General features: G+C 47.0%; 1 protein-coding gene across 1 annotated transcript; it reads right to left on the bottom strand.

Annotated features, from left to right (window-relative positions):
- Positions 1-3,064: 3,064 nt before the first annotated feature.
- Positions 3,065-20,515, bottom strand: LOC136647442 (putative dimethylaniline monooxygenase [N-oxide-forming] 6). Its single transcript, XM_066622974.1, has 8 exons — positions 20,384-20,515; positions 17,230-17,418; positions 11,454-11,616; positions 9,859-10,001; positions 8,254-8,453; positions 5,872-6,230; positions 3,875-3,947; positions 3,065-3,407 (listed from the first exon to the last, which is right to left on the bottom strand). Exons 1-8 carry the CDS (start codon positions 20,513-20,515, stop codon positions 3,065-3,067), a joined length of 1,602 nt encoding a protein of 533 aa, XP_066479071.1.
- Positions 20,516-25,550: the final 5,035 nt, after the last annotated feature.

The following is a 25,550-nucleotide window of genomic DNA, read 5'->3' as shown; positions in this document are numbered from 1 at the left end:
CCAGCTTCCTGTTTCTCACAGTGGCCCACCAGATACCCCAGGGAGTACACAAGACCACAAGGGACCTGCATCCTGGTGCCCTCCCTTGTCAGCTGAGCATAGAAGCGTAAGACGAGTGCTGCCGGATCAGGCCAAAGGCCCATCTAGTCCAGCGGTGGCCTTTCAGATGCCTCAGGGAGCACACAAGACCAGAAGAGACCTGCTTCCTGATGCCCTCCCTTGCATCTGGCCTTCCTTGCATTTTAAAGGCATCTAGACCAGATACCATCACCACATCCTATGGCAAGGAGTTCCACAAGCCAATTACACAAATGTATTTCCAACAGAATCAGACATTTCCAATACAATACAAGCATCCTGGTGCCACTCCCTTGCACCTGGCCTTCTGAGGTAAGCTACTTCTAAAATCTGGACGTGGCACATACATCATGGCTTGTAACCTGTGATGGACTTGTAACCTGCCCAATTCCCTTCTTAAAGACATTCAGGCCAGACGCCATCACCATATCTTGTGGCAAGGAGTTCCACAAGCTAATCACATGCTGGGTAAAGAAGTATTTTCTTCTGTCTGTCCTAACTCTCCTGACACTCAATTTTACTTGGTCTCCTAAACCATGGTGGGCAAAGCAGAGGGAACTGACTATAATGGGACTTCCTCAGAGTAGACAGGCACAGGACTGGGCTCTGAGGCTGCCATCCTGCCCACACTTACCTGGGAGTAACCTCAGCCCTACTGACTACATTGGGGCTTACTTCTGAGTAGACATGGCCAGCATTGGCCTTTGCACCTGCCCTTTCCCAAGGGGGCTGCTGCTACCCAGCTGCTAGTTGTGGTTCTCCTCCAGCTTTGAGGGGAGAGTTGCTGGAGCCAGCCCCGCCTTGATGTGGGGGGCATCAAAGAGGGGTAGCCGAACACCCCCCCTTAGCAGTGACTAGAAGGCACTCCTTGGAGACCCACAAGAGGGAGGGAGGCCACCTGCCCCTGCCCCCATGCCTCTAGGCCTTGCCCGGCACTCCCTTAGCAACCCCCACCCTGTGCCCCCAGGCGATCCCTGCTCACCACATGGCCGCCCCCTTCATCGGGATGCCCCACCGGCCCGCAGCCTCCGCTCTCCTGGCCACGCTTCCTGGTTACCGAGGCACACGCCGCACTCAAGCCTCCCAGGAGGAGGAGCAGCTGGAGGGAGTCGGCACCTGCCTCGCTGACCCAGCCCCTGGCGGCCTGGAGGTGGCCTGCAGCACTGGGAGGACGGAGCCCCCTCAGGCCCCTTCCCACAGCACTCGTCCTGCCGCAGTTGACTGAGGCTGAACCCACAGACCTGCGGGGCTGCAAAGGCACATTGAAGGCTGTGTGGTCCTGGGCTGAGGTGCCGTCCTGCCCACACTTTCCTGGGAGAAAGCCCCATTGGCTAGAATGGGGCTTACTTCTGAGTAGGCAGGCACAGGGTGGGCTCTGAGGCTGCACTTCTACTCACACTTCCCTGGGAGTAAGCTCCCAGGTAAGTGTGGATAAGTTTGTCCTGTGAGCAGCGCAGCTGGCGCTCATTAGCAAACGGTTCTTAGAACCAACGCCTACATTAGCTAAGGGTTCTGCAGAACTGGTGCGAACCGGCTGAATCCCACCACTGATTACTACTAAACAACCTATCTATCTGATAAGATAGATAGACCTAGGCTGAATCACTTGTACAGGTCTGGCTCTTGTTTATTTAAATGTCTTTTCATACATTCCTTTTTGCAAACCCAGGTTTGCCACTGACAGTACACTTGACAAGGACCAGAATTAGGGTCTGGTTCTCATGAACAACTGATGAGGAGTTTCTAAACTATAACTGTTTGGGGCTGTATCACTTCAGACTGCAAGAGGGGCCTCACAGGATCGAATGCTCCCCATGCAAAACCATTTCTTGCACAAAGAAACTTAGCATGCCTGGCAGAAGACAAAGCTTCAATTCTTCTCCCTGATATGCTAACTTTCTATGTGGAGGGATGCTTTTCTTTGAAGGAGTGGCATTAAATCACATGAGACCCACTTGCAATCTGAACGAGTAGCACAGACCTAAGCTGCAGATGCAAATTTAGGAATAAGTGTACACATAAAATATTTTAGGTATAAACTTAAAAAAATGTAAAATAAAATCTCAGGGGTGTGTGTATTTGCTTGCATATTTTCTCTCTTTCATGAATATACATACAAACAAGAATAAACGTACCTGCTAAGAACCTGCTGAAATCATGCAATTCATTTTCATCTTTAATGTCTATTGCCAACCTTGCTTTTGAAGGTCAAACTGGATATGACATGTTTATTTGAACCCTGATTTTCCCCAATCACTTAGAAAGAGATTTGATTTTTTTAAAAAAGAGTACATGGGTGAGGAGTGCAGCACCTGCCTGCCAGCCTTCAAGGCACAATTATAAAGAAGATTCCTTGACTTATACTGGGCTAGTTTGGAGAAATGTCCAAATAGTCACTCCGACTACATGCAGCAAGATGTGAGTAAGCTTATCCAGCTCCTTTTCCTACAGCCTCATAATCAACTGATCTGCCCTTCATGTGCAATTTAAATAGTAGTATATAACCCCATGTGATCATGAGCCCACAAAATGATGTGCTCGGATGGGTTTATGTATGGGATTAGTTGGATGTATCACTGTGTGTGAATGTCAAAATCAACCCACTAAGTCAGATCATTGGTCCACCTTAGCTTAGCAGCTCTCCAGAGTTTCAGGCAGGGGCCTTTCCCAGCACTAAATGGAGATGCCAGGGATTGAATCTGAGACCTTCCACTTGCAAGGCAGATGATCCATCACTGAGCTATGGCCCCTTCCCTTTCTTCAGCTTGTGACCTGCTTAGTCCAGCTCTAATACTGGCATTCCCTCAACTAGGGGAAATTGATTGTAGAGAGGTAAGCTACAGGTAGCCTTACTCACCTATGCATCCCTTTTGCTTTTCAAAATAGACCTTTTGCTTTCCTTCTTTATATGATTGGGACAGTTGGTTCCAAGTTTAATAAACATACAAAACTGTCATAATCACTTCTAGTTTGGCAACAAGATTATTCAGTTAAAGATCACAAAAACAGCAGCAAGGAGAAGTGGGAGGGCAAGTACTTTGAGTAAAGAAAAGAATGGGAAAGAAATTGGAGAGCTGTGGACAACTCGGGTCCTTGTGGCCTTCAGTGTTCGGTCCCACTGTGTCAGAATGGCATCTCTGGCTCCATCCCACTTTCCTGGTCCTGATAGACGAAACTGATATGGACTGCAGGGGCCAAAATAGACTTGCAGAGCCAGCTTAGGATCAGTAAGGAACAGCAGTGGAATGTTTGGCTTGATACCTATATTGGAGGCAAGTTCATCCATGTAGGTAATGTAATCTGTTTGTATGGTATCAGCCTGGCCAAACCTGAAGGAAAAGAAAGTAAATGTTTGAAATATGTTTCTGATTAAGCAAAGCATAGCAGATGTTCAAGAAAGTGTTGTGTTTTTGTTTTTTTTTAAATTTGATTATTGGTTTTCTGTTGTGCAGTTCTGAGCTGTAAATACAGAGACACCTACGTGCTGCTATGGCACAGAAACAAGCTTTACATCTAGTGATCCACTGGGCTGAAGGGAAGCCAAATGTTCCACCAGCACACAAGGCATCAATGTGGTCATCCAGGAATGCAGAGATTTGTTAAATTTCATGCTGAATGAAATGTAGGAGGTTCCGTATGGCTAGGTTAAACAATGGCAGCAGTTCTGTTTCTGTGCAATCACTGTGAGAGTGCAATCATGGCACATTATCATTTGTGACAAATTCAGAAAATATGGGACAGAAATTGGAACTTGTGAGCAGAAAGTAATAGGGGTTGATTTACACTTAAAATATACCATTTGAGCTTCTTTCCCATTTTCTCATCTATGTCATCCAGCATGGTCCTCTCTGTAGGCAGCTTACATAACCCTGCAAAAAAGGAAAGGCACTGGTCAGTGGCCTTGGATCCCTTATGTCATAGACCAGAGGTTCCCAAACTGTGAGTCAGGGCCCACCATTGGGGTGTGACCCGATTTTTGGTGGAATGTGAAACTGACAAGTTAACTGAAAAGGACAATGTACTGAACTCTATGGAAACAAAAACGGAGCAGCATGTGTGCATTCACACATGAGTAGGCAACCATGCCTTGGTTCACTTCCAAGGGGAATGCAATGCCACCAGAATGATCTGAAGCTGATGAATGCAGACCCCGCTTGCATTCTTGAGAAGGAAGTCCCCCCCTTCAAACTGACAAGGAAAATGTATATACTCCTATGGAAATGAAACTGAACCACATGTATGTTTACTCACAAGTAGGCAAACATGTCTTGGTCCACATCAAATGGCCATCTGATGAAGATGGAGCTCAAAAAGGGCTCCAGAAGGCGGCCCACCTCACCATAGTAAAATGGATAAAATCATAGGCCTGAGCACCTAATAGAGTGACACTTTTTAAAAGCCTCATAAAGCTAGGCAGGTCTCAATACAGTATTGTTTTAAAAAATGTGTCCCAGTGCTAAAAATTTTGGGAAACCCTGTCATAGAGCAATAACTTGGCTTATCCCATTTATAGATATGCACATACCCCTTTTCAGGGAGTCTGAGGTGAAAAGAGATGACAAATTGCCTCAACACATGAAACCAGGAGTTGTTTGCAGGACCTGAACACAGGCAAGCATTGCCTCTTTTGCCATCAATATGCAGCCAAGGTACCTTCCAAATTTCAGAAGCAAGTTTAAAGGTGAGATGACACCACACAACTGCTGCATCAATGCCTGGTGCAAATGAGTTCCAGAAACTTCTTTGCACTACAGTTTCTTTCCTTTCTTCCAATAAGGTGACCTCCCATTTCCAATTACCATTTCTTTGTGGTTGAGACTGACACCCCTGCCATGGAGACATGAAGAACGTTCTCATTACACGTTGAGTACCACAGGGCAAGCCTCAGCCGTAATGACAGCTGGTTGCAGTGGCACAAATAGCCTGCCATGCTGGAAACAGCGTGCAAAGTTCAGGTGCTTGTGCTTTTTCTGGTATAGCCAGTTCCCCATGTGAGCTAAAAACACACCCAGAACCATCACTGACATTGCAGCAGATCTTGAGGCTCATTCTCATTCTGTCCTTGCACTACACACTTAAAGCAGCAAACAAAACAACTCAAACTGGCCTGGTACCCTGTGTCACTTTAAAGCAGTGGTTCCAAACCTTTTTCTGAAGGTAAGAGAACCACTAAGTTTTTGCGAGCTATGATATGGAGTGGTGACATGACAGCGGTGGCACTTCCTGTGTTGTGCTGCCCCTTTGAAAAAAGGGACGGGAAGTGGATTGCAGTCATGTTATGGAGCTATTCTGAGTCACAGTGAGGGCTGCAGAGGGTGTTGTAGGCTCCTCACGCCTTCCAGAGGGCAACCCCCAGTAAGTTGGAATCCCCCTTTTCGCTGCAGTGGCATGATCCAGGAAGTGCCGTTGCCACTCATAGAAATATATATGTCACATCTAGAAAGTTCAATCCCTGCTACCTGCAATTAAAGGATCAGAGGCAGCTATACTGAGATAGATTCCTGTACAAACGTTTGAAGTGTCAATGCAGTGTAGCCTGTTCTAGATAGAACATGGATCTGACAGCACTGAAACTAATTGAGACAAAAGAGATCCATGATCATGGGCAAGCAACAGTTTTGAGGAATGTTTAAATTTGGAAAACAGCATGTGTGGTGGGGAATAATTTAAAAAGCCTTAACTTGATCCTTAATATAAGGCAGCATCATATGCTCATATTATGACAAGAGATAGTGGTTTGCCAAACCATAGTTAGTATGCTAACAGAAAAGTAAGGTTTGAATAGTCACTAACCCTTAAACACCCTTATGGCCCAACGAGCCTGAAGGTCTACGGTTGGGATAGCTGCTCCTAGGGACTGGACTAAGCCAACCACTGCCATGGTGGGTTTCTCTAGCCTAGGAGGAAGGATGCTTTTGTACAAAGTGACTTCATTGTTTCTGCTCTTGATGATTGATTGATCATCCATGAATGGGTAAGCAAAGCTGTAGCCTGTTGCAAAGATGACATAATCAAGGCCTTCCAGAACTGTCCCATCCTGAAATATAGCAGAGTTTTCAGTGAACTCCTTCACATTGGGCTTCACCACCACAGTTCCACATGTAATACAGCTTGGGAGCTCATCGTTGAACACAGGTTCTTTACGCAGGGTTCTAGGAAGAGAGAGAACACAGGCCCATCAAAAGAAGTCTCACTGACTGAAAGGTCAATGGGATACAAACAGCAGGACAGCAATTTACTAACTTTAATGTTGGTGAATACTGAAAACAGGGCTAGAGGCATAACTAGGGCAGAGCCTGAGGTACACCAGCCCTGTGCGCTAAGCCACAAGGAGTACATGACTGTTTCTCAGACTCTGCTCTGAGAAGAGAAGGCGCTGGCAGTTTTGCTCCCCCCATTCCTTCCCCTGTGGAAGCAATGGAGTCTCCATAGAAAGAGTGGGGGATGCGAAGCTGCCACAGCAAGCACCTTCTCCTCTGGGGAGAACATGGAAGTGACATCATGATGCATGTGACATCATGACATCAGAGCCCCAGACACCGGGGCAAAGCATTATTCCTCTAAATAGGAATTTTTGCGTGGTTTTTTGACGTGAAAGGTGAAATGTGTAGAACATATTGAAATGCCCTGAACACATGTATTATCTGACTGCAATGCAGCGCCTTATGCAAGAGACCCAATGAGGTCTTGCATCACACTCCCAGTTATTCTGCCCAGGGACTGAGCAGGCTCCACTATCCAGGCCACATTTTTGAAATGAATGTTTAAATTTATACTGTAGCTGTTTTAAATTAAACCTTTTTACCAAATAACAGTGGGAAGTTTGGGACTAACGTTGACTGAAGATATGCCAACTGGCTGAGATTTATCAAATGAGACTTATGACATGATAGGGTGTGATTCCTTGGTTGGATTCTGGCCGATATGATTTAGAAAAAAACAACTTCTTGAAGTCTGGCCATTCTTTTATAATCTCAGTGCAAAGGGAATAGTGTATACAAATCAAATTCACTTCAGAAGAGTGAGTGAAGTATTTTATACCCTTCCACTCCTCTTACTGAACTATTTGTTTATAGTTTTTCATGATTTCTCATGATTCTTGGATGGCTTTCTATGCAAGAAATGACATTCCAAACATTTTTCTAAGAAAATCAAGTACAGTAATTGCTGCCTATTCTCAGAAAGATGTTGCCTAAAATACTGGTTCTGTATTTCTGTTTAGTTATGTTACAGAAGGGGCACTAAGCCTAACATCACATTTCCAAATAATGCAAACTCATTCCTTAAATCACTAAGGGTGCAATCCTAACCAATTTTCCAGCATCGAGGTAAGGGTATTGCAGCTCTGAGGTAAGGGAACAAACATCCTTTACCTTGAGGAAGCCTCCATGACTGCCACCCAACTGCAAGATAAAACACATGCCCCATTGGCACAGCTATGCTAGTGCTGGAAAGTTGGTTAGGATTTGGGCCTGAAATTCTTAATAGTACAGCAAAGAAAGCCAGTTTGGTATCGTGGGCCAACTGCAGAACTTGGAATCTCACTTGGTGGCTCTGAGCATGTCAGTATTTCTTATCCTAAACTACCTTCCAGAACAGAATAGATTGGGAAAAACCCAGGCATGCCACCCTGAGTTCTTTTATCCAGGATAGATATGTAAGACATTAAAAAAAGCCACAAGCCCAGGAGTAGGAGAGAGGCATTTTGTTGAGTGTTTCTGGAGCTGCTGCCTAGAGCCAGGGGAGGATAGGCTGGAGGGCTTGCTCAATAAGGAATCTAGTCCTCACTTAGAATGTGTCTGAACTGTACAACTTCAAATTACATTTGGGAACTCACATGACTGAAAGCTCGTCCACACAGAAAAGTATGCAGAAAGAAATATTTCTGCTCCTCTTCTTGCCTCTTCTCTTTTGTTCAAAACTGAGCATATGATGTTGCTGTCCACCCAGCCTAAAACTGGCCCATCCATGAGGCCAACTGAAGTGGTCGCTTCAGGCATCAGATCTGTGTTGACCGGCACCATATGTGCCACTTGTGACCTGCTTTGAACACTCCAAAGTGCCATGCAAGTATTAAGCAAGATGATGTGTCTGGTCTCAATTGTCCAAATTCCTTGAAGGAGCTATTATGTTTTCAAAGCAAATCATTGTCATCTCTTTTGTTTGTAATGTTACCTATTCAGTGGTATCAGGCCATAGTTCTCATGTTTGAACCACTTATTCATTCGCTTCACATACAACCAGTCAGCGATGGCTGTCGGAAGAATGCTGTTGAGGAATGCTTCAAAGCGAGTCACAATCAACATGTCCCAGGGATAGCCATCATCCCACACACGACTCATTATCCAGGATCCACTTCTAGAACTGATGCAAACCTTTAAAACAGGTCGGAAACATGCATATGAAATTCAAGTTACTAACTAAGCATAATTCTTGCGTAACTTCATCCTTAGGACCGGCCTTAGGAGCTACAGAGCCCAATTGAAACATTTTTTTGTGGGGCTACAAGTTCACAGCCAAGGTCTGTAGAATCTTAGGGCGCAATCCAAGGGGCTTGTGCTGTATCCAGCGCAAGATAGGGGTCCAAAGCGGCTCAGCCAGAGGCAAGGGGAAACTTTTGCCCTTACCTCCGGGTAAGGAACACTGGCCCCTATGGGTCTCCTTGGACTTGTGCCACCTCCTGAGGTGGCGCAAGTCCAAGGAGAGCGGAGCGTCTTGAAACTGCTCCAAACTCCCTGGGAACGGGAGTTGGGATCCAGCATAACTGCTGGATCGCAGCCCTGCCTCCCACTCCCTGCCCGCCTGCCCCCAGGGTAACCCACCACCCACCCTCCCCTTGCCCAGGAACGCCTCTCTCCCGCCTCCTCCCCACCCACCCCAGAGGCTTGCGTCGGCCCAGCCAGGCCAATGCAAACTTTGCTGAGGAAGCCAGCGCAGAGGCTTGTGTCAGCCTCCACAGGCCAGCACCTCCACAGCGCACCTCTGGCTTTAAAGCACATTTGCGACCCTCCCAGGCCGGCACTTGTGCCGGCCCAAGTAGTTCTCAGGATTGCACCCTTAGAGATATAAATAAAATTTATTATAGACTTTATATTTCTCTGGTAGAATGGAAAGCAATCAAAATGCATGCTTATAAAGTGCATGTGAGTTAATGGATCAAATTGATCTAAGCACATTTTAATATAAAATTGCATACATGTAAGACTACAAGCAAACAGGTGTAGATTACCTTTGAAAAATCTGAAAACCCAGCAGATACTGAAATCTGTGGATAATCAAATCTGCCTATTAGGGCGTGAAAAACCTCCAAATCGACCAGCATAAAACCAGAAGTAGCGAGAAATTGAGAAACTGGAAATAGCATTTTTTTTGCATTTTGAAGGCATTCTGAGGGTTGGGGAGGCCACATGTTGGGGAAACCTCCCCATCCCTCAGAACACAGCTCTGATCACGTTCAGAGAGTTCAGGTCAGGACTCAATGCAGGTTGGATGACCCACATTTAGTCAAATTCATGAATGAAAAAATATGCAAATGACAAGTTCCAACCTGTAGTTACAAAACAACTTGTTTTAATGATTGTGAAATGATTTAGTAAAAATATTAATTTTATTTTTTATTTTTACCCTAGCGCAAGGATCCTTAGGCATGGGGCTGAGTTGGGAGTAATTGGTCCAATTAGCTTCTAAGCAGCCCTGCTTGTTCTCATGTAAGTTAATAGAGCTTGTACAAGAGCAGCACTCAGTCAGTGGCTTCCTTGTTAATCTTGCCCAATAGTTTACCTGGGTGGCTTTGTTACTGAGCTCCACAGCAATGTCACAGCCAGAGTTCCCAAGGCCAATCACCAGAACCTTCTTCCCCTTGAACCTTTCAGGTCCTTTGTATTCCCGGCTGTGGATGAAACTGCCCTGAAATTTCTCTAACCCTACATGGAAAGATGGGAAATATGCAAGATATCTTAGGGAAACAAAATGCACAAATTTAACTCCTTGGTTCAGTCACTGTGTACTGAAAAGTTTGGTTATCCAGTGTTTTGGAGAATTTTATGGCAGAACTACTGGTTTTACAAGTCCCAAAAGATGGTTATAGTTGAACCCAGGAAAAAAAACACACAATAAAGTGTGAATTGAGTTTGTTCACTCCTATGATTCTTCCAGGAGTGATCAAATGATCAAACAATTTATTTAATGCAACTGGACCTGAAAAAGCAGGAAGAAATTACTGTAATTATATGATGAGTATTTCTGATAATTCGTTGCACTGATCCTGACAAAGAGAGATTGGTGAAAGTACAACTTAAGCATGAAAATAAATTAAAAGATGAGGGTAATTTAGAGTAAACACCCAGGAGCAAGAAAAAGCAAGGCTAAGCTCTACTAACTCTGTCCACTAACAAGAGAAACTAAAAGGCACAGATGTCTCTCTAGCCCAGTGGTTCCCAACCTCAAGGAGTCCAAGGACCACTGAGGCAAAAATTGGAATCATGATGGACTGCAGGCAACTCCCCAGCCGCACACCCCTGCACACAAAAAATATAATTAAATTTGTAATAATTATTAGAGATCTATTAGATGCATTGTTTATAGAGAAGATTTTGTTCTCCACCCTCTCTAATGGTCCATGGGAAAGCATCTCAGTGTGTAAGTTAGTCTGTGGAACTCCTTGCCACAGGATGTGGTGATGGCATCTGGCCTAGATGCCTTTAAAAGGGGATTGGACAAATTTCTGGAGGAAAAGTCCATCACGGATTACAAGTCATGGTGCATATGTGCAAGCTCCGGATTTTAAAAGTGGGAGAATGCCAGATGCAAGGGATGGCACCAGGATGCAGGTCTCTTGTTGTCTTGTGTGTTCCCTGAGGCATTTGGTGGGCCACTGTGAGGTACAGTAAGCTGAATGGGCCTATGGCCTGATCCAGCGAGGCTGTTCTTATCTCCAGAATGAGTGCTCTCCCCGGACTACCAGCAAGGGTGGAGAACAGACCACCCACAGTTGCAGCTGAGACTTCAGTGCCAGCTGCAAGCAGTCCATTCTCCACCCTCTCTGGTGATCTGTAGGGAAACGCCTCCAGAGCAAGCAGTCTCCCATGGACTACCAGAGAGGGCCACCCACAGCCAACACGTCAGTCCTCTCTGGTTGTCCCATGGGGGAGCACTTGCTCAGAGAGATACTCAGATGTGATCAAAGGCAATCTTTTTTCTGAGGCCTTGTGGACCACTTCTCAGGGTCTCACGGACCACCTATGAGACCACAGGTTGGGAACCAATGCTCTTGCCAATTCCATGACCAATTAATGGTCAATACAGTTCATGTTTACAAATGATTAACAAAAATTAATCAATTAATTATTAAACCAATTAAAATTATGGGCACTTACCAGGGAAGTTGTTAACAGGAAGGTTTGGGTAGACATGATGTCCAGAGCAAATCATAACAGCATCAAATACATGCAATTCTTCCTTGCCATCCTTCTCTGTCACTATATCCCACTGACCGGTGACAGAGAAATTTGGGTTTTTCTTGATATTGATCACAAGTGTCTTTGAGGAAACATTCAAGAAATAATATCAGCATGGCTTATATGCCAAAACATAGAGAAGTATTTCAAGTTGTGAATCTAATATTTGATTACTGTTAATGGGTCTGTTACCATAAGAACATAAGAACAGCCCCACTGGATCAGGCCATAGGCCCATCTAGTCCAGCTTCCTGCATCTCACAGCGGCCCACCAAATGCCCCAGGGAGCACACCAGATAACAAGAGACCTGCATCCTGGTGCCCTCCCTTGCACTGGCATTCTGACATAGCCCATTTCTAAAATCAGGAGCTTGCACATACTCATCATGGCTTGTAACCCATAATGGATTTTTCCTCCAGAAACTTGTCCAATCCCCTTTTAAAGGCGTCCAGGTCAGATGCCATCGCCACATCCTGTGGCAAGGAGTTCCATAGACCAACCACACGCTGAGTAAAGAAATATTTTCTTTTGTCTGTCCTAACCCTCCCAACACTCAATTTTAGTGGATGCCCCCTGGTTCTGGTGTTATGTGAGAGTGTAAAGTGAATCGATCGTATTCGTCGCGACTTGGATGCCACATTGACAATGTCTGTTGATGTCCCCTTGGCAACTGCTTGTCCAGTATTGTGGGATTCTTTTCAGCTTGTGCAGCCTGAGGATGTGGACAGACTCCTTTGGAGTGTGAGGCCATCTGCCTGCCTGTTTGACCCTTGCCCAGCTTGGCTGATTAGAGCGGCCCGGGGGGGGACTGGCTGAGTGGACGGGGAGGGTGGTCAACTCTTCTTTGATGGAGGGGACATTGCCGCTCGCCTTGAAGCGGGCAGTGGTTCGCCCCCTCCTGAAGAAGCCCTCCCTGGATTCCACTGTGTTGAATAACTATCGGCCAGTCTCCAACATCCCGTTTCTGGGCAAGGTAATTGAGCGGGTGGTGGCGGCCCAACTCCAGAGGGTCTTGGATGAAGCGGATTATCTGGATCCTTTTCAATCTGGTTTCAGGCCGGGCTTTGGGACGGAAACTGCCTTGGTCGCCTTGGTGGATGACCTACGCCGGGGACTGGACAGGGGGAGTGCGTCCCTGTTGGTCCTGCTGGACCTCTCGGCGGCTTTCGATACCATCGACCATGGTATCCTTCTGGGCCGATTGGCCGAGTTGGGAGTTGGAGGCACTGTTTTGTGGTGGTTCCGCTCCTACTTGGAGGGTCGGTCCCAGATGGTGGTGCTGGGGGATGTCTGTTCGACACCCTGGCCCTTGAGGTGCGGGGTGCCGCAGGGTTCAATTCTGTCCCCCATGCTATTTAATATCTACATGAAACCGCTGGGAGAGGTCATCCGGGGGTTTGGAGTGAGTTGTCATCAATATGCTGATGACACCCAGCTCTATCTCTCCTTTCCTCCAGACTCCAAGGTGGCGGTTGAGGGCCTGGAGCGCTGTCTGGAAGCAGTGAGGATCTGGATGGGCGCTAACAAGTTGAAATTAAATCCGGATAAGACAGAGGCTCTCCTGGTTCGGAAATCCTCGATGCAGGTGCTGGATTATCGACTTGCTCTGAATGGGGTTGCACTCCCTCTGAAGGAGCAGGTTCGCAGCTTGGGGGTCCTCCTGGATTCGCAGCTGCTCCTGGATTCCCAGGTGGCGGCTGTGGCTAGGGGTGCCTTTGCTCAGCTTCGGCTGGTGCGCCAGCTGCGACCGTACTTGGATCGTGCAGACCTGGCCACGGTGATCCATGCCACGGTGACATCAAGGTTAGATTACTGTAACACGCTCTATGTGGGGCTGCCCCTGAAGACGGTTCGGAAACTACAATTAGTACAGAATGCGGCGGCCCGTGTGGTCACCGGAGCCAGGCGGTTTGACTCTGTCAGCCCGCTTCTCCGGGGGCTGCATTGGCTGCCCATTCGTTTCCGGGCCCAATTCAAGGTGCTGGTTTTGACCTTTAAAGCCCTATACTGCTCTGGGCCAGGATATCTTAGAGACCACCTACTCCCGTACAATCCGGCTCGCCATCTCAGGTCAGCAGAGAAGGCCTTTTTGCAAGTGCCGCCACCCAAGGAGGTCCGGGGGGTGGCTGCAAGAAATAGGGCCTTCTCGGTAGTGGCACCAACATTATGGAACTCCCTTCCCCTTGACTTGAGAATGGCTCCCTCTCTTGAGAGCTTTCGGCGAGGCCTGAAAACACTGTTGTTTAAACAAGCCTTCTGATTTCTGGCCTTCTTAACTTTTTTATACATCTTTTAGTTTTACAGGCTTGATTCCTCGGTGATCTGCTCTTTTACTCTTTTAATCTGACTACTGTTTTTATGGCCCTGTAGTGTGTTTTTAAATGTTTTTATCTGTTTGTATTAATGTTTTTTAAATTCTATTGTTTTTTAATATGTTGTTAGCCGCCCTGGGTCCCGTTAGGGAGAAGGGCGGGATAAAAATAAAGTTTTATTATTATTTTTATTATTATTATTAAAGAGCATCTCTCTATCCACTTTATCCTTCCCATGCATAATTTTGTATGTCTCAATCATGTCCCCCTTCAGGCGTCTCTTTTCTAGGCTGAAGAGGCCCAAAGGCCATAGCCTTTCCTCATAAGGAAGGTGCCCCAGCCCAGTAATCATCTCTTTTGCACCTTTTCCATTTCCACTATGTCCTTTTTGAGATGTGGCAACCAGAACTGGACACAATACTCCAGGTGTGGCCATACCATGCATAAGTTAGTGCTGTGAGTTTCAGCATGCCCTTGCAAAGAAATATTAGACAGAGTTCAGTCTCAAGTGATCTCTGTGCCAAACAAAATCCTGGAGTTTTGCTGCTGGAACTTGCCACTGCTTGGGGAAGTGAAGAATGTCTATTGTCCTCACAATGAAGGCTGATGGATTACAAATACAATCCTGCATGGGCATGAACTCTGGACTCAAGCACATGAACAAGATCCAGCACAAGATCCAGCATATTAGCCCCATGTTAGCATTTGCACAAGCATATGAAAATTCACAGCACAATTATGCATGTCTACTCAGGAGTAAGCCTTATTTAACTCAATGGGGCTTACTTCCCGATCAGCATGCATAGGATTGCAGCCTCAGTGTGCAAAAACTCCTGCATGTGATTTCAACAATCACATGAGTGCCTTCCCTTTATGATACTGACTGGTCATGGGCACAGGAATAATGATCACCATTTGTAGAACCAGAGGTATACCAGACTTGCCTGGCATCCAGGGCAGTGACTCCTGGCATCATCCCCCCCAGCACAAAGACACAGAAGCAGTTGGTGGTGACAAGATGACGTTGCCACTAATTACATTCAGGTAAGCATCAGCTAACTGAGGGCCAAATCCTATCCAATTTTCCAGCACTGATACAGCACAGGGCATGTGCTGCATCCTGCAGTAGGGGGGCAGCCGTGGAGGCATCCCCAAGGTAAGGGAATGTTTGTTCCCATTCCTCGGGGCTGCACTGCAGCTGCACCAGCATTGAAAAGTTGGATAGGATTGGGTCCTCAGCTGCTTTTTTGATCTTCTCTGACACTGAGTCAGTGGTTGCTTAGAGGTGGAGGGTAGAGCCCCCACTGCCCCCTGTTCCTTCCAAAGGAGAAGGCACTGGAGGGTGGCAGGCAATGGGATAATACCCATTGCCTCTAAGCAGCTGCTGACTCAGCTGCTTAGAGGTGCACTCCAAGAGCAGAGTGCTCCGAAAAAGCAGCCAAGTCAGCAACTGCTTAGAGGCAGCCCTCCCTGCCTGCTGCCTTCCTGGTGCCTTGTCCTTTGTAAGGGGCAGCGAGAAGCGAGATTGCACCTGCTGCCACCACCTCTAAGCAAAGAACCAGAGGCAGTGGTGGGGGTGTATGTGAGAACTCATTGTGGCCGCCATCTTGAAGGGTTTATGCCCCCTTGCATAGTGCCCAGGGCAGATGCCCCTCAGACTCCGTCCAAGTTACTCCGTCTGAGTATAACTGGTTGTGAAAGTGGCCCCTGGGTCTTACCTTACTCAGCCTCAATTTAGGGACTTTTCAGCACTATAGCTTGTGCAGAGTTGATTTACATTTCAGTTGCATCACCTTCTTATCTGACCCATTTGCTTTTTGGATTGCTCCGCATTATGAGAAAAGAGAACCTTCTCATAATTAGGCAACAGTGGATTCTCCTACATCTGCTCCCTGACACTGAGCAAAGGTTTTGCTCATCTGTCACCAAACAGAAGGAAAAGGCGCTGCCAGTGGGACACAGAAAGGGCAATTCTAAAGATCTCTGCCCAGAGCTAAGCTGGATGAGGTGAACGTGTTCATTGATTCATGTGACTATCCATTCATATATGTTCTGACTTTAACATGAACATAAGTGCATGGGTGGAGGAAGTTTATTTCCTTCCCCTCCCCTCCTCCACTTTGCTTTCTCCCTTCATCTCTTGTTCTCATCTTTGCTCTCCTCACTCCTGGTATTAGGAGTGGTTTAGGAGAGAAGTTCCTGGGATCATGAAACACTGAAGGGTAAGGTGGGAGAAGGTTTCACTCCCATCATATGTGATGATAAGAAGGCAGGCAGGCAGGCAGGCACACACACAGAGTACATCATGTCTCCAATGTACCCTTTGGCTCCTCAAAGAGAGACTGAGGGATGCCATGGCAACAGGCACTGACCAATATTGCTATGTCCCAATCCCTATGTCCCAACTGCCCTTGGAGGTAGTTTTGCTGCCATCAGAGATTACGGTAGATTTAAGACTTTACCTCCATCTTTTCTCAAGTCTGCTACACACACACACACACAGGCACAATCCTAAGGAAGTCTACTCAGAAGTAAGTCCTATTGTGTTCAGTGGGACTTACTCCCAGGAAAGTGAGGTTAGGATTGCAGCCACACTCACACACACTTCAAGCCCTTCTAGCTTTGGCCAAATGTTCTATTGGAGGAGGCAACTAGCTTTGAGCTCATATCTTTGCTGGATATAAAGAAATAGAAAACAGGCTCCCACTGCACATTCCCTGCACATTTGCACAAGATGAAGCATAGGGCTGGGGGAGGAGTCTGGTCTAGAAGGTAGAGCCTCCGTTAGTCCGAAGATAACATGAGAAGGTTGCCAGTTCAAGGACACCCGCAGCTCCCTGAAGGGCTGAGAATGGCGAGACCTTGAAGCAGCTGACAAGCCCAGCTGAGTGATTCCACCTGCTCTTGGTGTGAGCAAGAAGTGTCTTGGCTGCCCTCCATGTGAGAGATGGGGCTGCTTCTCAGCCTGCGTGGGAGAATTGGAGGCCAGAAGTGGGACCAAACCAGGAAGATCCATTCTGAAATGTTGGTTCTTGAAAGAGAGGATCTCTATGATTGTAATAATCCCCTTGAGGGATTTAGAAACGCCCTCCTATGTAAACCACCTTGAATAAAGTCAGAGGAGTAATCTGATGACCAGAAAGGCAGTATATAAATACCTAGTTTTTAATTATTATAATTATTATTATTATAGAGTCTTCTCTATTACTGGAGGAGTGCTTTGGCTTAAGCACTTGACCTCTTATCCAAGATGGGCGGCCAGTCTCTCAATGTTTTCTTTTTATGGAATGTTGGGAGATTGTGTTTCTATTTGAATAGTTAATAGTTCCTGTGTCACATTTTCCCCTGTATGTATGTACCCCAGTCTCCCACCAATTCTTACCTTAAACTTTATGTATTTCACAAGATCAAAATGTTTGGCGAACATCAGGATATATTCCTGAAGCTTGGAGTTGTGCAAGTAGTTTGGGAAATCCTCTGGGAAAGGGAAGTCTGGGTAGCACATCATCTCTTTGCAGGAGTTAGTGAATACTGAATGATAAATGCTGGCTCTGCCTTCCTCTGCAGTGTCCTAAAGGAGAAAAGAAAACAAAGTATCTACAAGATGAAAACTGTGGAAGAAGGAGAAAAAAAGATTTGCTTCAAGAGGTGGGCATTATTATTGCTAGCTTGAAATGTGGGTTGTTTCATATTCAGTGTTCTTCTTGGTGGATGGATTGCATTAATGCTCTGAAGATGAAAGAGAACTTAGATTACGCTTCTCTCCCCATACCTCTAACAGACTGGGGGCAGTTGGGTGTTGCTTCCTTCACACATACATCCCTGAAGAATGACAGAGATCATTTAGCTGTCCATAAAGACTAGGTTAGCTTATTTCTGATGAATTGACCACAATGTGGGTCCATAGCTGGAAGAGAGGACGAAATCCAGCATTTAGTAGTTATAGGGGAAAACACCGAAGAGCCCCACCCCTTCCCCAGGAGACAGGCCCCATGCTCAAGATCAGCCAGGAAACCTAGGGTTAACCCCAGGGCTATAATTAGTAGTGGGTGTGCTGCACAGCTGCAGCCACTAGAGGCAGCCAGGTCATTACAGGATATAAGCAGCACCTGCAGAAGGAGGAGAGCTTGAAGGATGGACAGATGAATGGATGAACTGGCTTGCTGAAGGACCAATGGACTGGCAGATGGACTGACAAACTGGCAGACTGACTGGCATATGGACAACGGACTGGTGGACTGACTCACGGACTAGCTAACTGACTAACCAAACAGAGACTGCTGAGTGGTGGAGAGCTGAGGTGCCAGCGATCAGTTTGTCAGTTTCGGTTTCATGACCCCCCAACAATCTGATCCAACCCACAGTCTGGGAAACACTGTGCTGTACCAAAGTGACTCAGTTCCAGGGCAGTCTGACCAGTGCTTCCCGTTTCCAGCTGAACGTGGTCATTTGGGTGATTATTGAGAACAGGCGAATATGGCATTGTCCTCCAAAGATATCAGGGTGAATATAATTTACTCTTCTGCAGCATGATTGTAATGATAGCAGGAATCAAAGTGGATGCATGGAGGAAAGCAGTGCTGAGGAACACCAGCAGAGGGCAGGAGACCTAGGGTACCATTTTGGGACCAGTGTAATTTAAGTGACACAGTACTAAACAAAGTCTGTCCCACACTTCAGTTGCATTGTTTTACAAGGTCTGCAGCAGGAAATATTACATGGTGTTAGAAGCAGAATCTCCAATGCATTAAAAGTCTTGAGCGATGGATGAGACAACTGAAAATGCAGATGTGTCCACATCAGTTACAGTCAGGCTGGAATGCCAAAACTGAAAACCTGGAGGGAAGAAGAGGATTGCATCTACTGTCCCTACTATTTCCAGACTCACTGATTATGTTGTACAAGTTGCATGTGAGTAGATTCTGTGCAATGTGGAATCCTTCAAAAAACAGGATCCTGAATTGCATGAAGACAGCCATATATACAAACCGTATACAGAAAGTGCAGTGTAGTGGTAAAAAAACCAGCTGGAATAACTATGAGACCACTATAAATATCAGCATGCCAATTTATATGGTTTGGAACTCATAGCTGCATGTTGCTATTACAGCCTTCCCAAACTGTGGGGTGAGCTCCTTGGGGCCTATCATGGCATCCAGCTGCAGGTTTCACACTGAAAACTTAGTGCAAAAATCTGTCTACGTTCACTTGCTGAACAGATGCTTGTGGTGGGGCAGAATACATTTAGAAGGGGGATTAAGTTTAAGAATGGTTGGAAAACCCTCCATTAAGGCATTAAAATGATTACCAGTTCGCAAGCAATCTAAAGATTAAGGCAGATAATTGTCTAGATGTGCTACATATAGCTTTATTTGGTTCATTTGCATGTGAAAAACTAAGAAGAGTTGTATAACTGACAGTGAAAACATATACTCTCCTATTCATGGAAAACAAAGAAGGAATTGGAAAGAAACCAGGTGTTTGTCAACTGTACTCTTATTAACTTATTTAAAAAAAAGATGTATTTGCTTCATTCAATGGAGTAACTGGTCACCCTGGAGCCTGGGAAAAAGTTCAAAACGATGCCCACATATCACACCATATCACAAAGTGGCGTCACTTCCGGGTGTGACAGTACACCCTGCATTTAAAAAAAATAGAGCTGCAGAAAGAGTTCCCAAGCTGAGTAGTGGATCAGGGTGGATCAGCCCAGGATTCACTGGGCTAAGAAGTGCTGCTAAAGAAGCTGTGTGCACCTGATCCAGTTGCCCAGTACCCTAGGCTCTGATTATGTTTGAGGGACTTGTGAGAGCAAAAGGGGGAGGAACAGATGCACCTCCCATCCAGCCTGGGAGTTGGAGGATCAAGACTACAGGAATGGCAAATCTTGGCTTTTTAATGAGATGTACTCAAAGGGTCAAAGGCAGTGATTCCAGATAATTATAGAGGCAGATTGTGGGGGAGGGAGAATGAATTGGAAACTCACTATACTATTACTATTGCCTTGTGAACAATCCTAACCTGCATTGGAGCAGGCAGGCCAAGAGGCTTGAGCTGTATCCAGCGCAGGATAGGGGCCCAAAGTGGCTCAGCCAGAGGTAAGGGGAAGCTCTTCCCCTTACCTCTGAGTAAGGCATCCTGGCCCCTATGGGTCTCCTCAGACTTGTGCCACCTCCTGAGGTGGCACAAGTCTGAGGAGGAGAGCGAAGCTGCTTCAAGCTCCCTGGAAATGAGGGTTGGGATCTGGCATAACTGCTGAGTCCCAGCTCTGCCTCCCTCTCCCCACACACCTGCTCCCAGGACTGCCCCCCTGCTCTCCTCCAGTCCCGGAACACCTCCCTTCTGCTTCCTCCCCACCCACCCCGAGTCTTGTATCGGCCAAGCTTGGCCGACGCAGGTCTTGGAGCCTCCATTGGCGTGGAAGCTTATGCCACTCTCCTTGCCCACTCATGAGGAGGTGTAAACGTGCAAGGGACTTGCGCTGGCCCAACATGCAGTCTGGATGCACTGCACGACATTTATCCCATTTATCTTACCGTAAATTGCCACAGTCCCCCAATGCCATCACTTCTCTCAAAGCATGTAGGTTCCAGTCCTTCTTCTAGGCAGCATTTGATGGATGCCAGTCCACTCACTCCAGCTCCAACAATTGCTACTCTTCGTGCCATGGTATCCTAGAAAAAGGAGAATTGTACAGAAGCTTTCTCAAGGCTAGGACTCAAGGACCTTGGGCCTGTATGCTAAACAGGAGACAGCTCAGACCCCATAATAAAGCATGCTCTTGCCTCTGTTAGCATTTGAACCCAAAGAGTAGGTCTTACAAACACAGACCATGCACACCACTTAAATGCAAAACATCCCCTTGCCTCATACATCCTGTTCTGGCCAGTCTTCTCCTCTTCAGGGTTCCTCAAGTGCAATCAATTGTGTTTTCAGGGTCGCTAGGCTACAAATTTCTACAAGCTAAAAGCCTGGTCTCTTCATGATGCCTTGTAGGGGATTTTCAAAGAGTTCAGTAATCTAGGTGGGCATAGCTTCCCCACTTCTGGAAAATGATGCCACATCAGCACAGGGCTCACACTCCATTGCAACCCTTAGTCTCATAGTTTACTCAACCCTATTGAAGACCTAGACAGCTGTAGCTGTCCAATGACATTGAAAAAGTGGCATTTTCCTACAGGACAGCTGCTCATGCACCTCTTGCTGTTTCTTACAACTGCAGGCTGTTATGACCAGTACAGAAGCAAAGGGCTTTAACAGATAAAAACTGGAACTAAGTATTCTTTCCTTTCGGTTTCATTCCAGACTCCCTTGAGCAGTTTCCTTGGGTTAACCCCTCACCCATTCCGGGATCCCCTTACTTTTGCTTTTCAGCTGCTTCTCTTCTCCGTGTCCTTCCAGCTCCCTTGCTGCATGCAAGTGGGACCAGCAAAAGAGGGAGGCACAAGCAGGCAAATGCTATTCCTGTTAGTTTGGAGGATGGTCTAAGCAAAATGCAGGAGGAGTCTAGGGCTGATTGTGGCCTGCTTCCTGAATATCCATGGCATTGTTCTGCCAAAACCAAATCCAAGCTCTGCCTGGAGAATTATGCCCATATTTAGCTAATTAGCACCCCCCCTTTTTTTTAACCCAAAATGACCCTGGTTCTGCCTTGCAGTCCTGCTGGACACCACCTCCAGGGTAACTCACCTGTTCAACCTGCAGAGGTCCTCTCTCCTGCCAGCAGCCTCCCACCACTACAGCAGCCCCTTGATCCTCAGCAGGTCTTGGGTACAGCAGCCACACACCAAACTCCAATGTCTCCCGCAGCCTCCAAAGTCCATTCACCATCAATTCCTCCTCCTGCTGCCCACACCAAACTCTCCCTTCATCAGGTGCTTTTTATACCTGAGGGCCTTATTGCCTTCAAGTGGCTGCAGCTGTGCAGCACACTCCCTGGAAGCCTAGGCCTTACCTTCAAGGGGCCTCTGCTGACACCACACCCTACCTCCTTGCCAGATCTAGTGAGATTCCAATACATTGCACCCCTTGGTGTCACAGTGGTCCCCTTGATCAATTGCTTTCTTTCTTGGGCCATCCACCCCTTGGTCTGCCTCATCTTCTCCATACTGGTTGTTGAAGCTCCCATACAGTCCAATCCCGTCCTATCCATTCTGGTGCCCATTTGGTCTATGTCATGCCCCATCCCAGAGGGCAGCCTATCAATCCCAGTGGCCCTGCAGTTAAGTCCAGAGGCCATCCTATTAATTGCAGGCATACTGGGTCCTCCACCTCCATCTGTTCCCCTCTCCAGGGCATCCCCAAAACTATGAGGCATTCCCATCCCATTTCTTGGGGAGTCTCTTTCAAACCCACCTCCAACTGCACAACCCATTTTATTCATCCTGCCAAGCCCCATTCTAGGAGGGTAATGGCCCAAGCTCTCCACGCCACAGAAAGGGCCTTCCATTCCTCCCATTTTCTCCATCCTCAAGCCCAAGTCTTTTATACCCATTCCTCCAGGTTCCAAGTTTCCTATCCCCAGGCCCTTGTTCAAGTGGTTTGCATCAATAGGTATCCCTCCTGGTCCCAGCCCCATACCAATGCCCCCAAGTCCATGAGGAAGCTGCTAGAGCCGCTCTGGAGGAAAGCAGTCTCTGTTTGGTAAGGTTCATTCATCCATCTTCACGTGCATCTGTCTACCAAACAGCAACTGTCCATTGAACATGGAGATGGCCTGAACAGCTTCAATAACTTGCTCAAAAGTCACAGTGCTGATCCCTCAACTTCTGCCATCTTTTTTTTTTTTTTGGCATCCTGGTTAGAACATAACATAAGAACGTAAGAACAGCCCTACTGGATCAGGCCATAGGCCCATCTAGTCCAGCTTCCTGTATCTCACTTGTTTTAAAATAAACCTATACTTAACCCAAGTTAAACTTAACCTAAGTTAGAACATAACCTAAACAGTTCAGTAAATTGGGACACAGGATCTAGAGAGCAATAAATAGGAGGGAAAGAACCTAGGAAGGGCCAGTTCCCAACCACCCAGGCAACCTAGCATAGTCCATTTTAGAAATTTAGCATCACCACCTTTAGGAGGTGATAAGAGCCCCATTAGGCTAATCCAAGCACTCCATTCAGGAGCCTGCAGAGTAGATTTTGTCTTCCTGAGCTTTTGTAAGCTGACCTGGGAAGACCAGCCCCCCCTTTCAATTAGCAAGGAAGGAGGGAGGAGGAGCCAGCCAGGAGTATAAAGCTAGGGCCTGCCATCACATGAGCCTCTCTGCAGACGTGTGTGGCCTCTGGGAACTAAGTGCTAGGTAAGGCACCATGAGTTTAGCCTCAGTGCAAGTTCAGCAGCAGGGTGAGGAGGCCAGGGGCCCAGGCACTGCTCTTTCTCTTCCCTTGAGAAGAGGGCTGCTAACCAGTGTAGGGTTTTTTTTATAGTACCCCTAAATAAAAACAACAATAAAAAAGCTATGCAGTCAGACAGCCAGCAGCAGGGTGGGGGCTATCCAGTGTTCTGCATTGAGTGCCACATGTATGATTATATGCCTCTGGGGCACAAGTCATGGGTGTGTCTTCAGTACAAGGAGCTCCAGGGTCTCAGGGAACGCGTCCGCTCCCTTGAAGCCTTGGTGGGCGACCTGGAGAAGCAGAGGCAGGCAGAGAAGGACCATGGGAGACTTCTGGGGATGATCAGGCTTCGTCCCAGTCTCAGGTGGGCAGCTCCTCAGCTGCCCGGGTGGGAAGTCTTGGGGCTGGAGGACGTTATCCTGGAGAGGAGAGAAACAATTCCCTGGGGGGGACCCCTTCTCCAGGGGACGGGCCCATATCCGAATGCACTCAGGATACTCCTCGGTGGGAGGGGGGTCGGGGGCTTCTTGTAGTGGGGGATTCGATTATTAGAAACATAGAGAGGGGGGTTTGCGACGGATGTGAGGACTGCATGGTGACTTTCCTGCCTGGTGCAAAGGTTGTGGACATGACTTCTCATCTAGACAGGCTGGTAGACAGTGCTGGGGAGGAGGTAGCGGTTGTGGTGCATGTTGGCACCAATGACGTGGGCAAGTGTAGCAGGGAGGTCCTGGAGGCCAAATTTAGGCTTTTAGGTAGGAAGCTGAAAGCCAGGACCTCAAAGGTAGCATTCTCTGAAGTGCTACCTGTTCCACGCGCAGGGTCAGCTACGCAGGCGGAGATCAGGGGTCTCAATGCATGGATGCGATGGTGGTGTAAGGAGGAGGGGTTTAGATTTGTTAGGCACTGGGGAACGTTTTGGGACAAGCGGGGCCTGTACAAGAGGGACGGGCTTCACTTGAACCAAAATGGAACCAGACTGCTGGCACATAACATTAAAGAGGTGGCAGAGCAGCTTTTAAACTGATCCCTGGGGGAAGGCCGACAGGAGCCGAGGGGCATCTGGTTCAGGACTCCTCATCCCTATGGGATGAGGAAAGGGAGGTTAAAGAACAGCAAGACAAAGGCAGAGTAGGAGAAGAAATTGGGAATGGTAGCGTGATGGGATGTGATAGACAGTTTGGCACAGTGAGAGGATGCGGGGACAAAGGAGCAAATAAGCAGCCCACCCTGGGGCATTCCATGTACAAATGCTTTTATGCGAATGCCCGAAGTCTCCGAGCAAAGATGGGAGAACTGGAATGTCTGGTGACAAGGGAAAACATTGACATAGTGGGCATAACGGAAACCTGGTGGAATGCGGAGAATCAGTGGGATACCGCAATCCCGGGCTAAAAACTCTACAGGAGGGACAGGCAGGGGCGTGTTGGAGGTGGGGTGGCTGTTTATGTTAAGGAAGGGATAGAATCCAGCAAAGTAGAGATTGAAGGTGGGTCTGACTCCAGCAAAGGGAAGGGCAGTATCTGGGGCCCTGGCTTCCTCGCCCTGCTGCTGCACTCACCCAGATGCTAAACTCGCGTTGCCTTACCTGGCACTTAGCTCCCAGAGGCACTTGAGGTCCCAGAGGCCACGCGCTCCTGCAGAGAGGCTCACACGGTGGCAGGCCCTAGCTTTGTGCTAGGTTATTTGCGTCCCTCCTAAACAACCAATTATAATGGGGCAAAACATGTTATATATACAAAGCCTCTTATACACCATACCTCTACAATTACCTTTTAAAATAAAAAGTGCATTTAATATAAATATACATATATTGGGACACAGATGTCCAGGATGGAAAAACAGATGCAAATGTCCTGGGACACCAATGACTAGGACGCATCTGGCCAGGACCCAGTTGTCCAGGATGCGATGGTCCTGTCACCAGAGAAAATATTTATTTTTATTTTATTTATTAGGTTTATACTCCACCTTCCTCCCCAAAGGGCACCCAAGGCAGCTAACATTCAATACATTCAAATACTTAGGCTGCAATACGAACCACACTTTCCTGAAAGTAAGCCCCATTGAACAAAATAGAACTTACTTCTGAGTAGACCAGGTTAGAATTGTGCCCATAATAAAATACAGATAAAAACAGTTGGCATTAAAACACACAGTAAAAAACATTAATTTGTAAGAGCAGCCATGATAAGGCCTTGAAGGCTTTCCTAAATTAAAAAAAGAAGTCTTCAGGCCCTGCCAGAAAACGAGGAAGTTGTCCTCAATTCAAAGGGGAGGGAATTCCATAATGCAGGTGATGATGATTGATGATTATGTTTGTCCATTGTTTTCGAAGAAGACCTTGACATCTAATGGGTTGTG

The sequence above is a fragment of the Tiliqua scincoides genome, chromosome 4 (genome assembly GCF_035046505.1).
Source record: "Tiliqua scincoides isolate rTilSci1 chromosome 4, rTilSci1.hap2, whole genome shotgun sequence".
In the NCBI taxonomy this organism is placed as follows: domain Eukaryota; kingdom Metazoa; phylum Chordata; class Lepidosauria; order Squamata; family Scincidae; genus Tiliqua; species Tiliqua scincoides.
The sequence above is the reverse complement of the archived record's forward strand: the minus strand, read 5'-3'. Positions and strand labels throughout refer to the sequence as shown.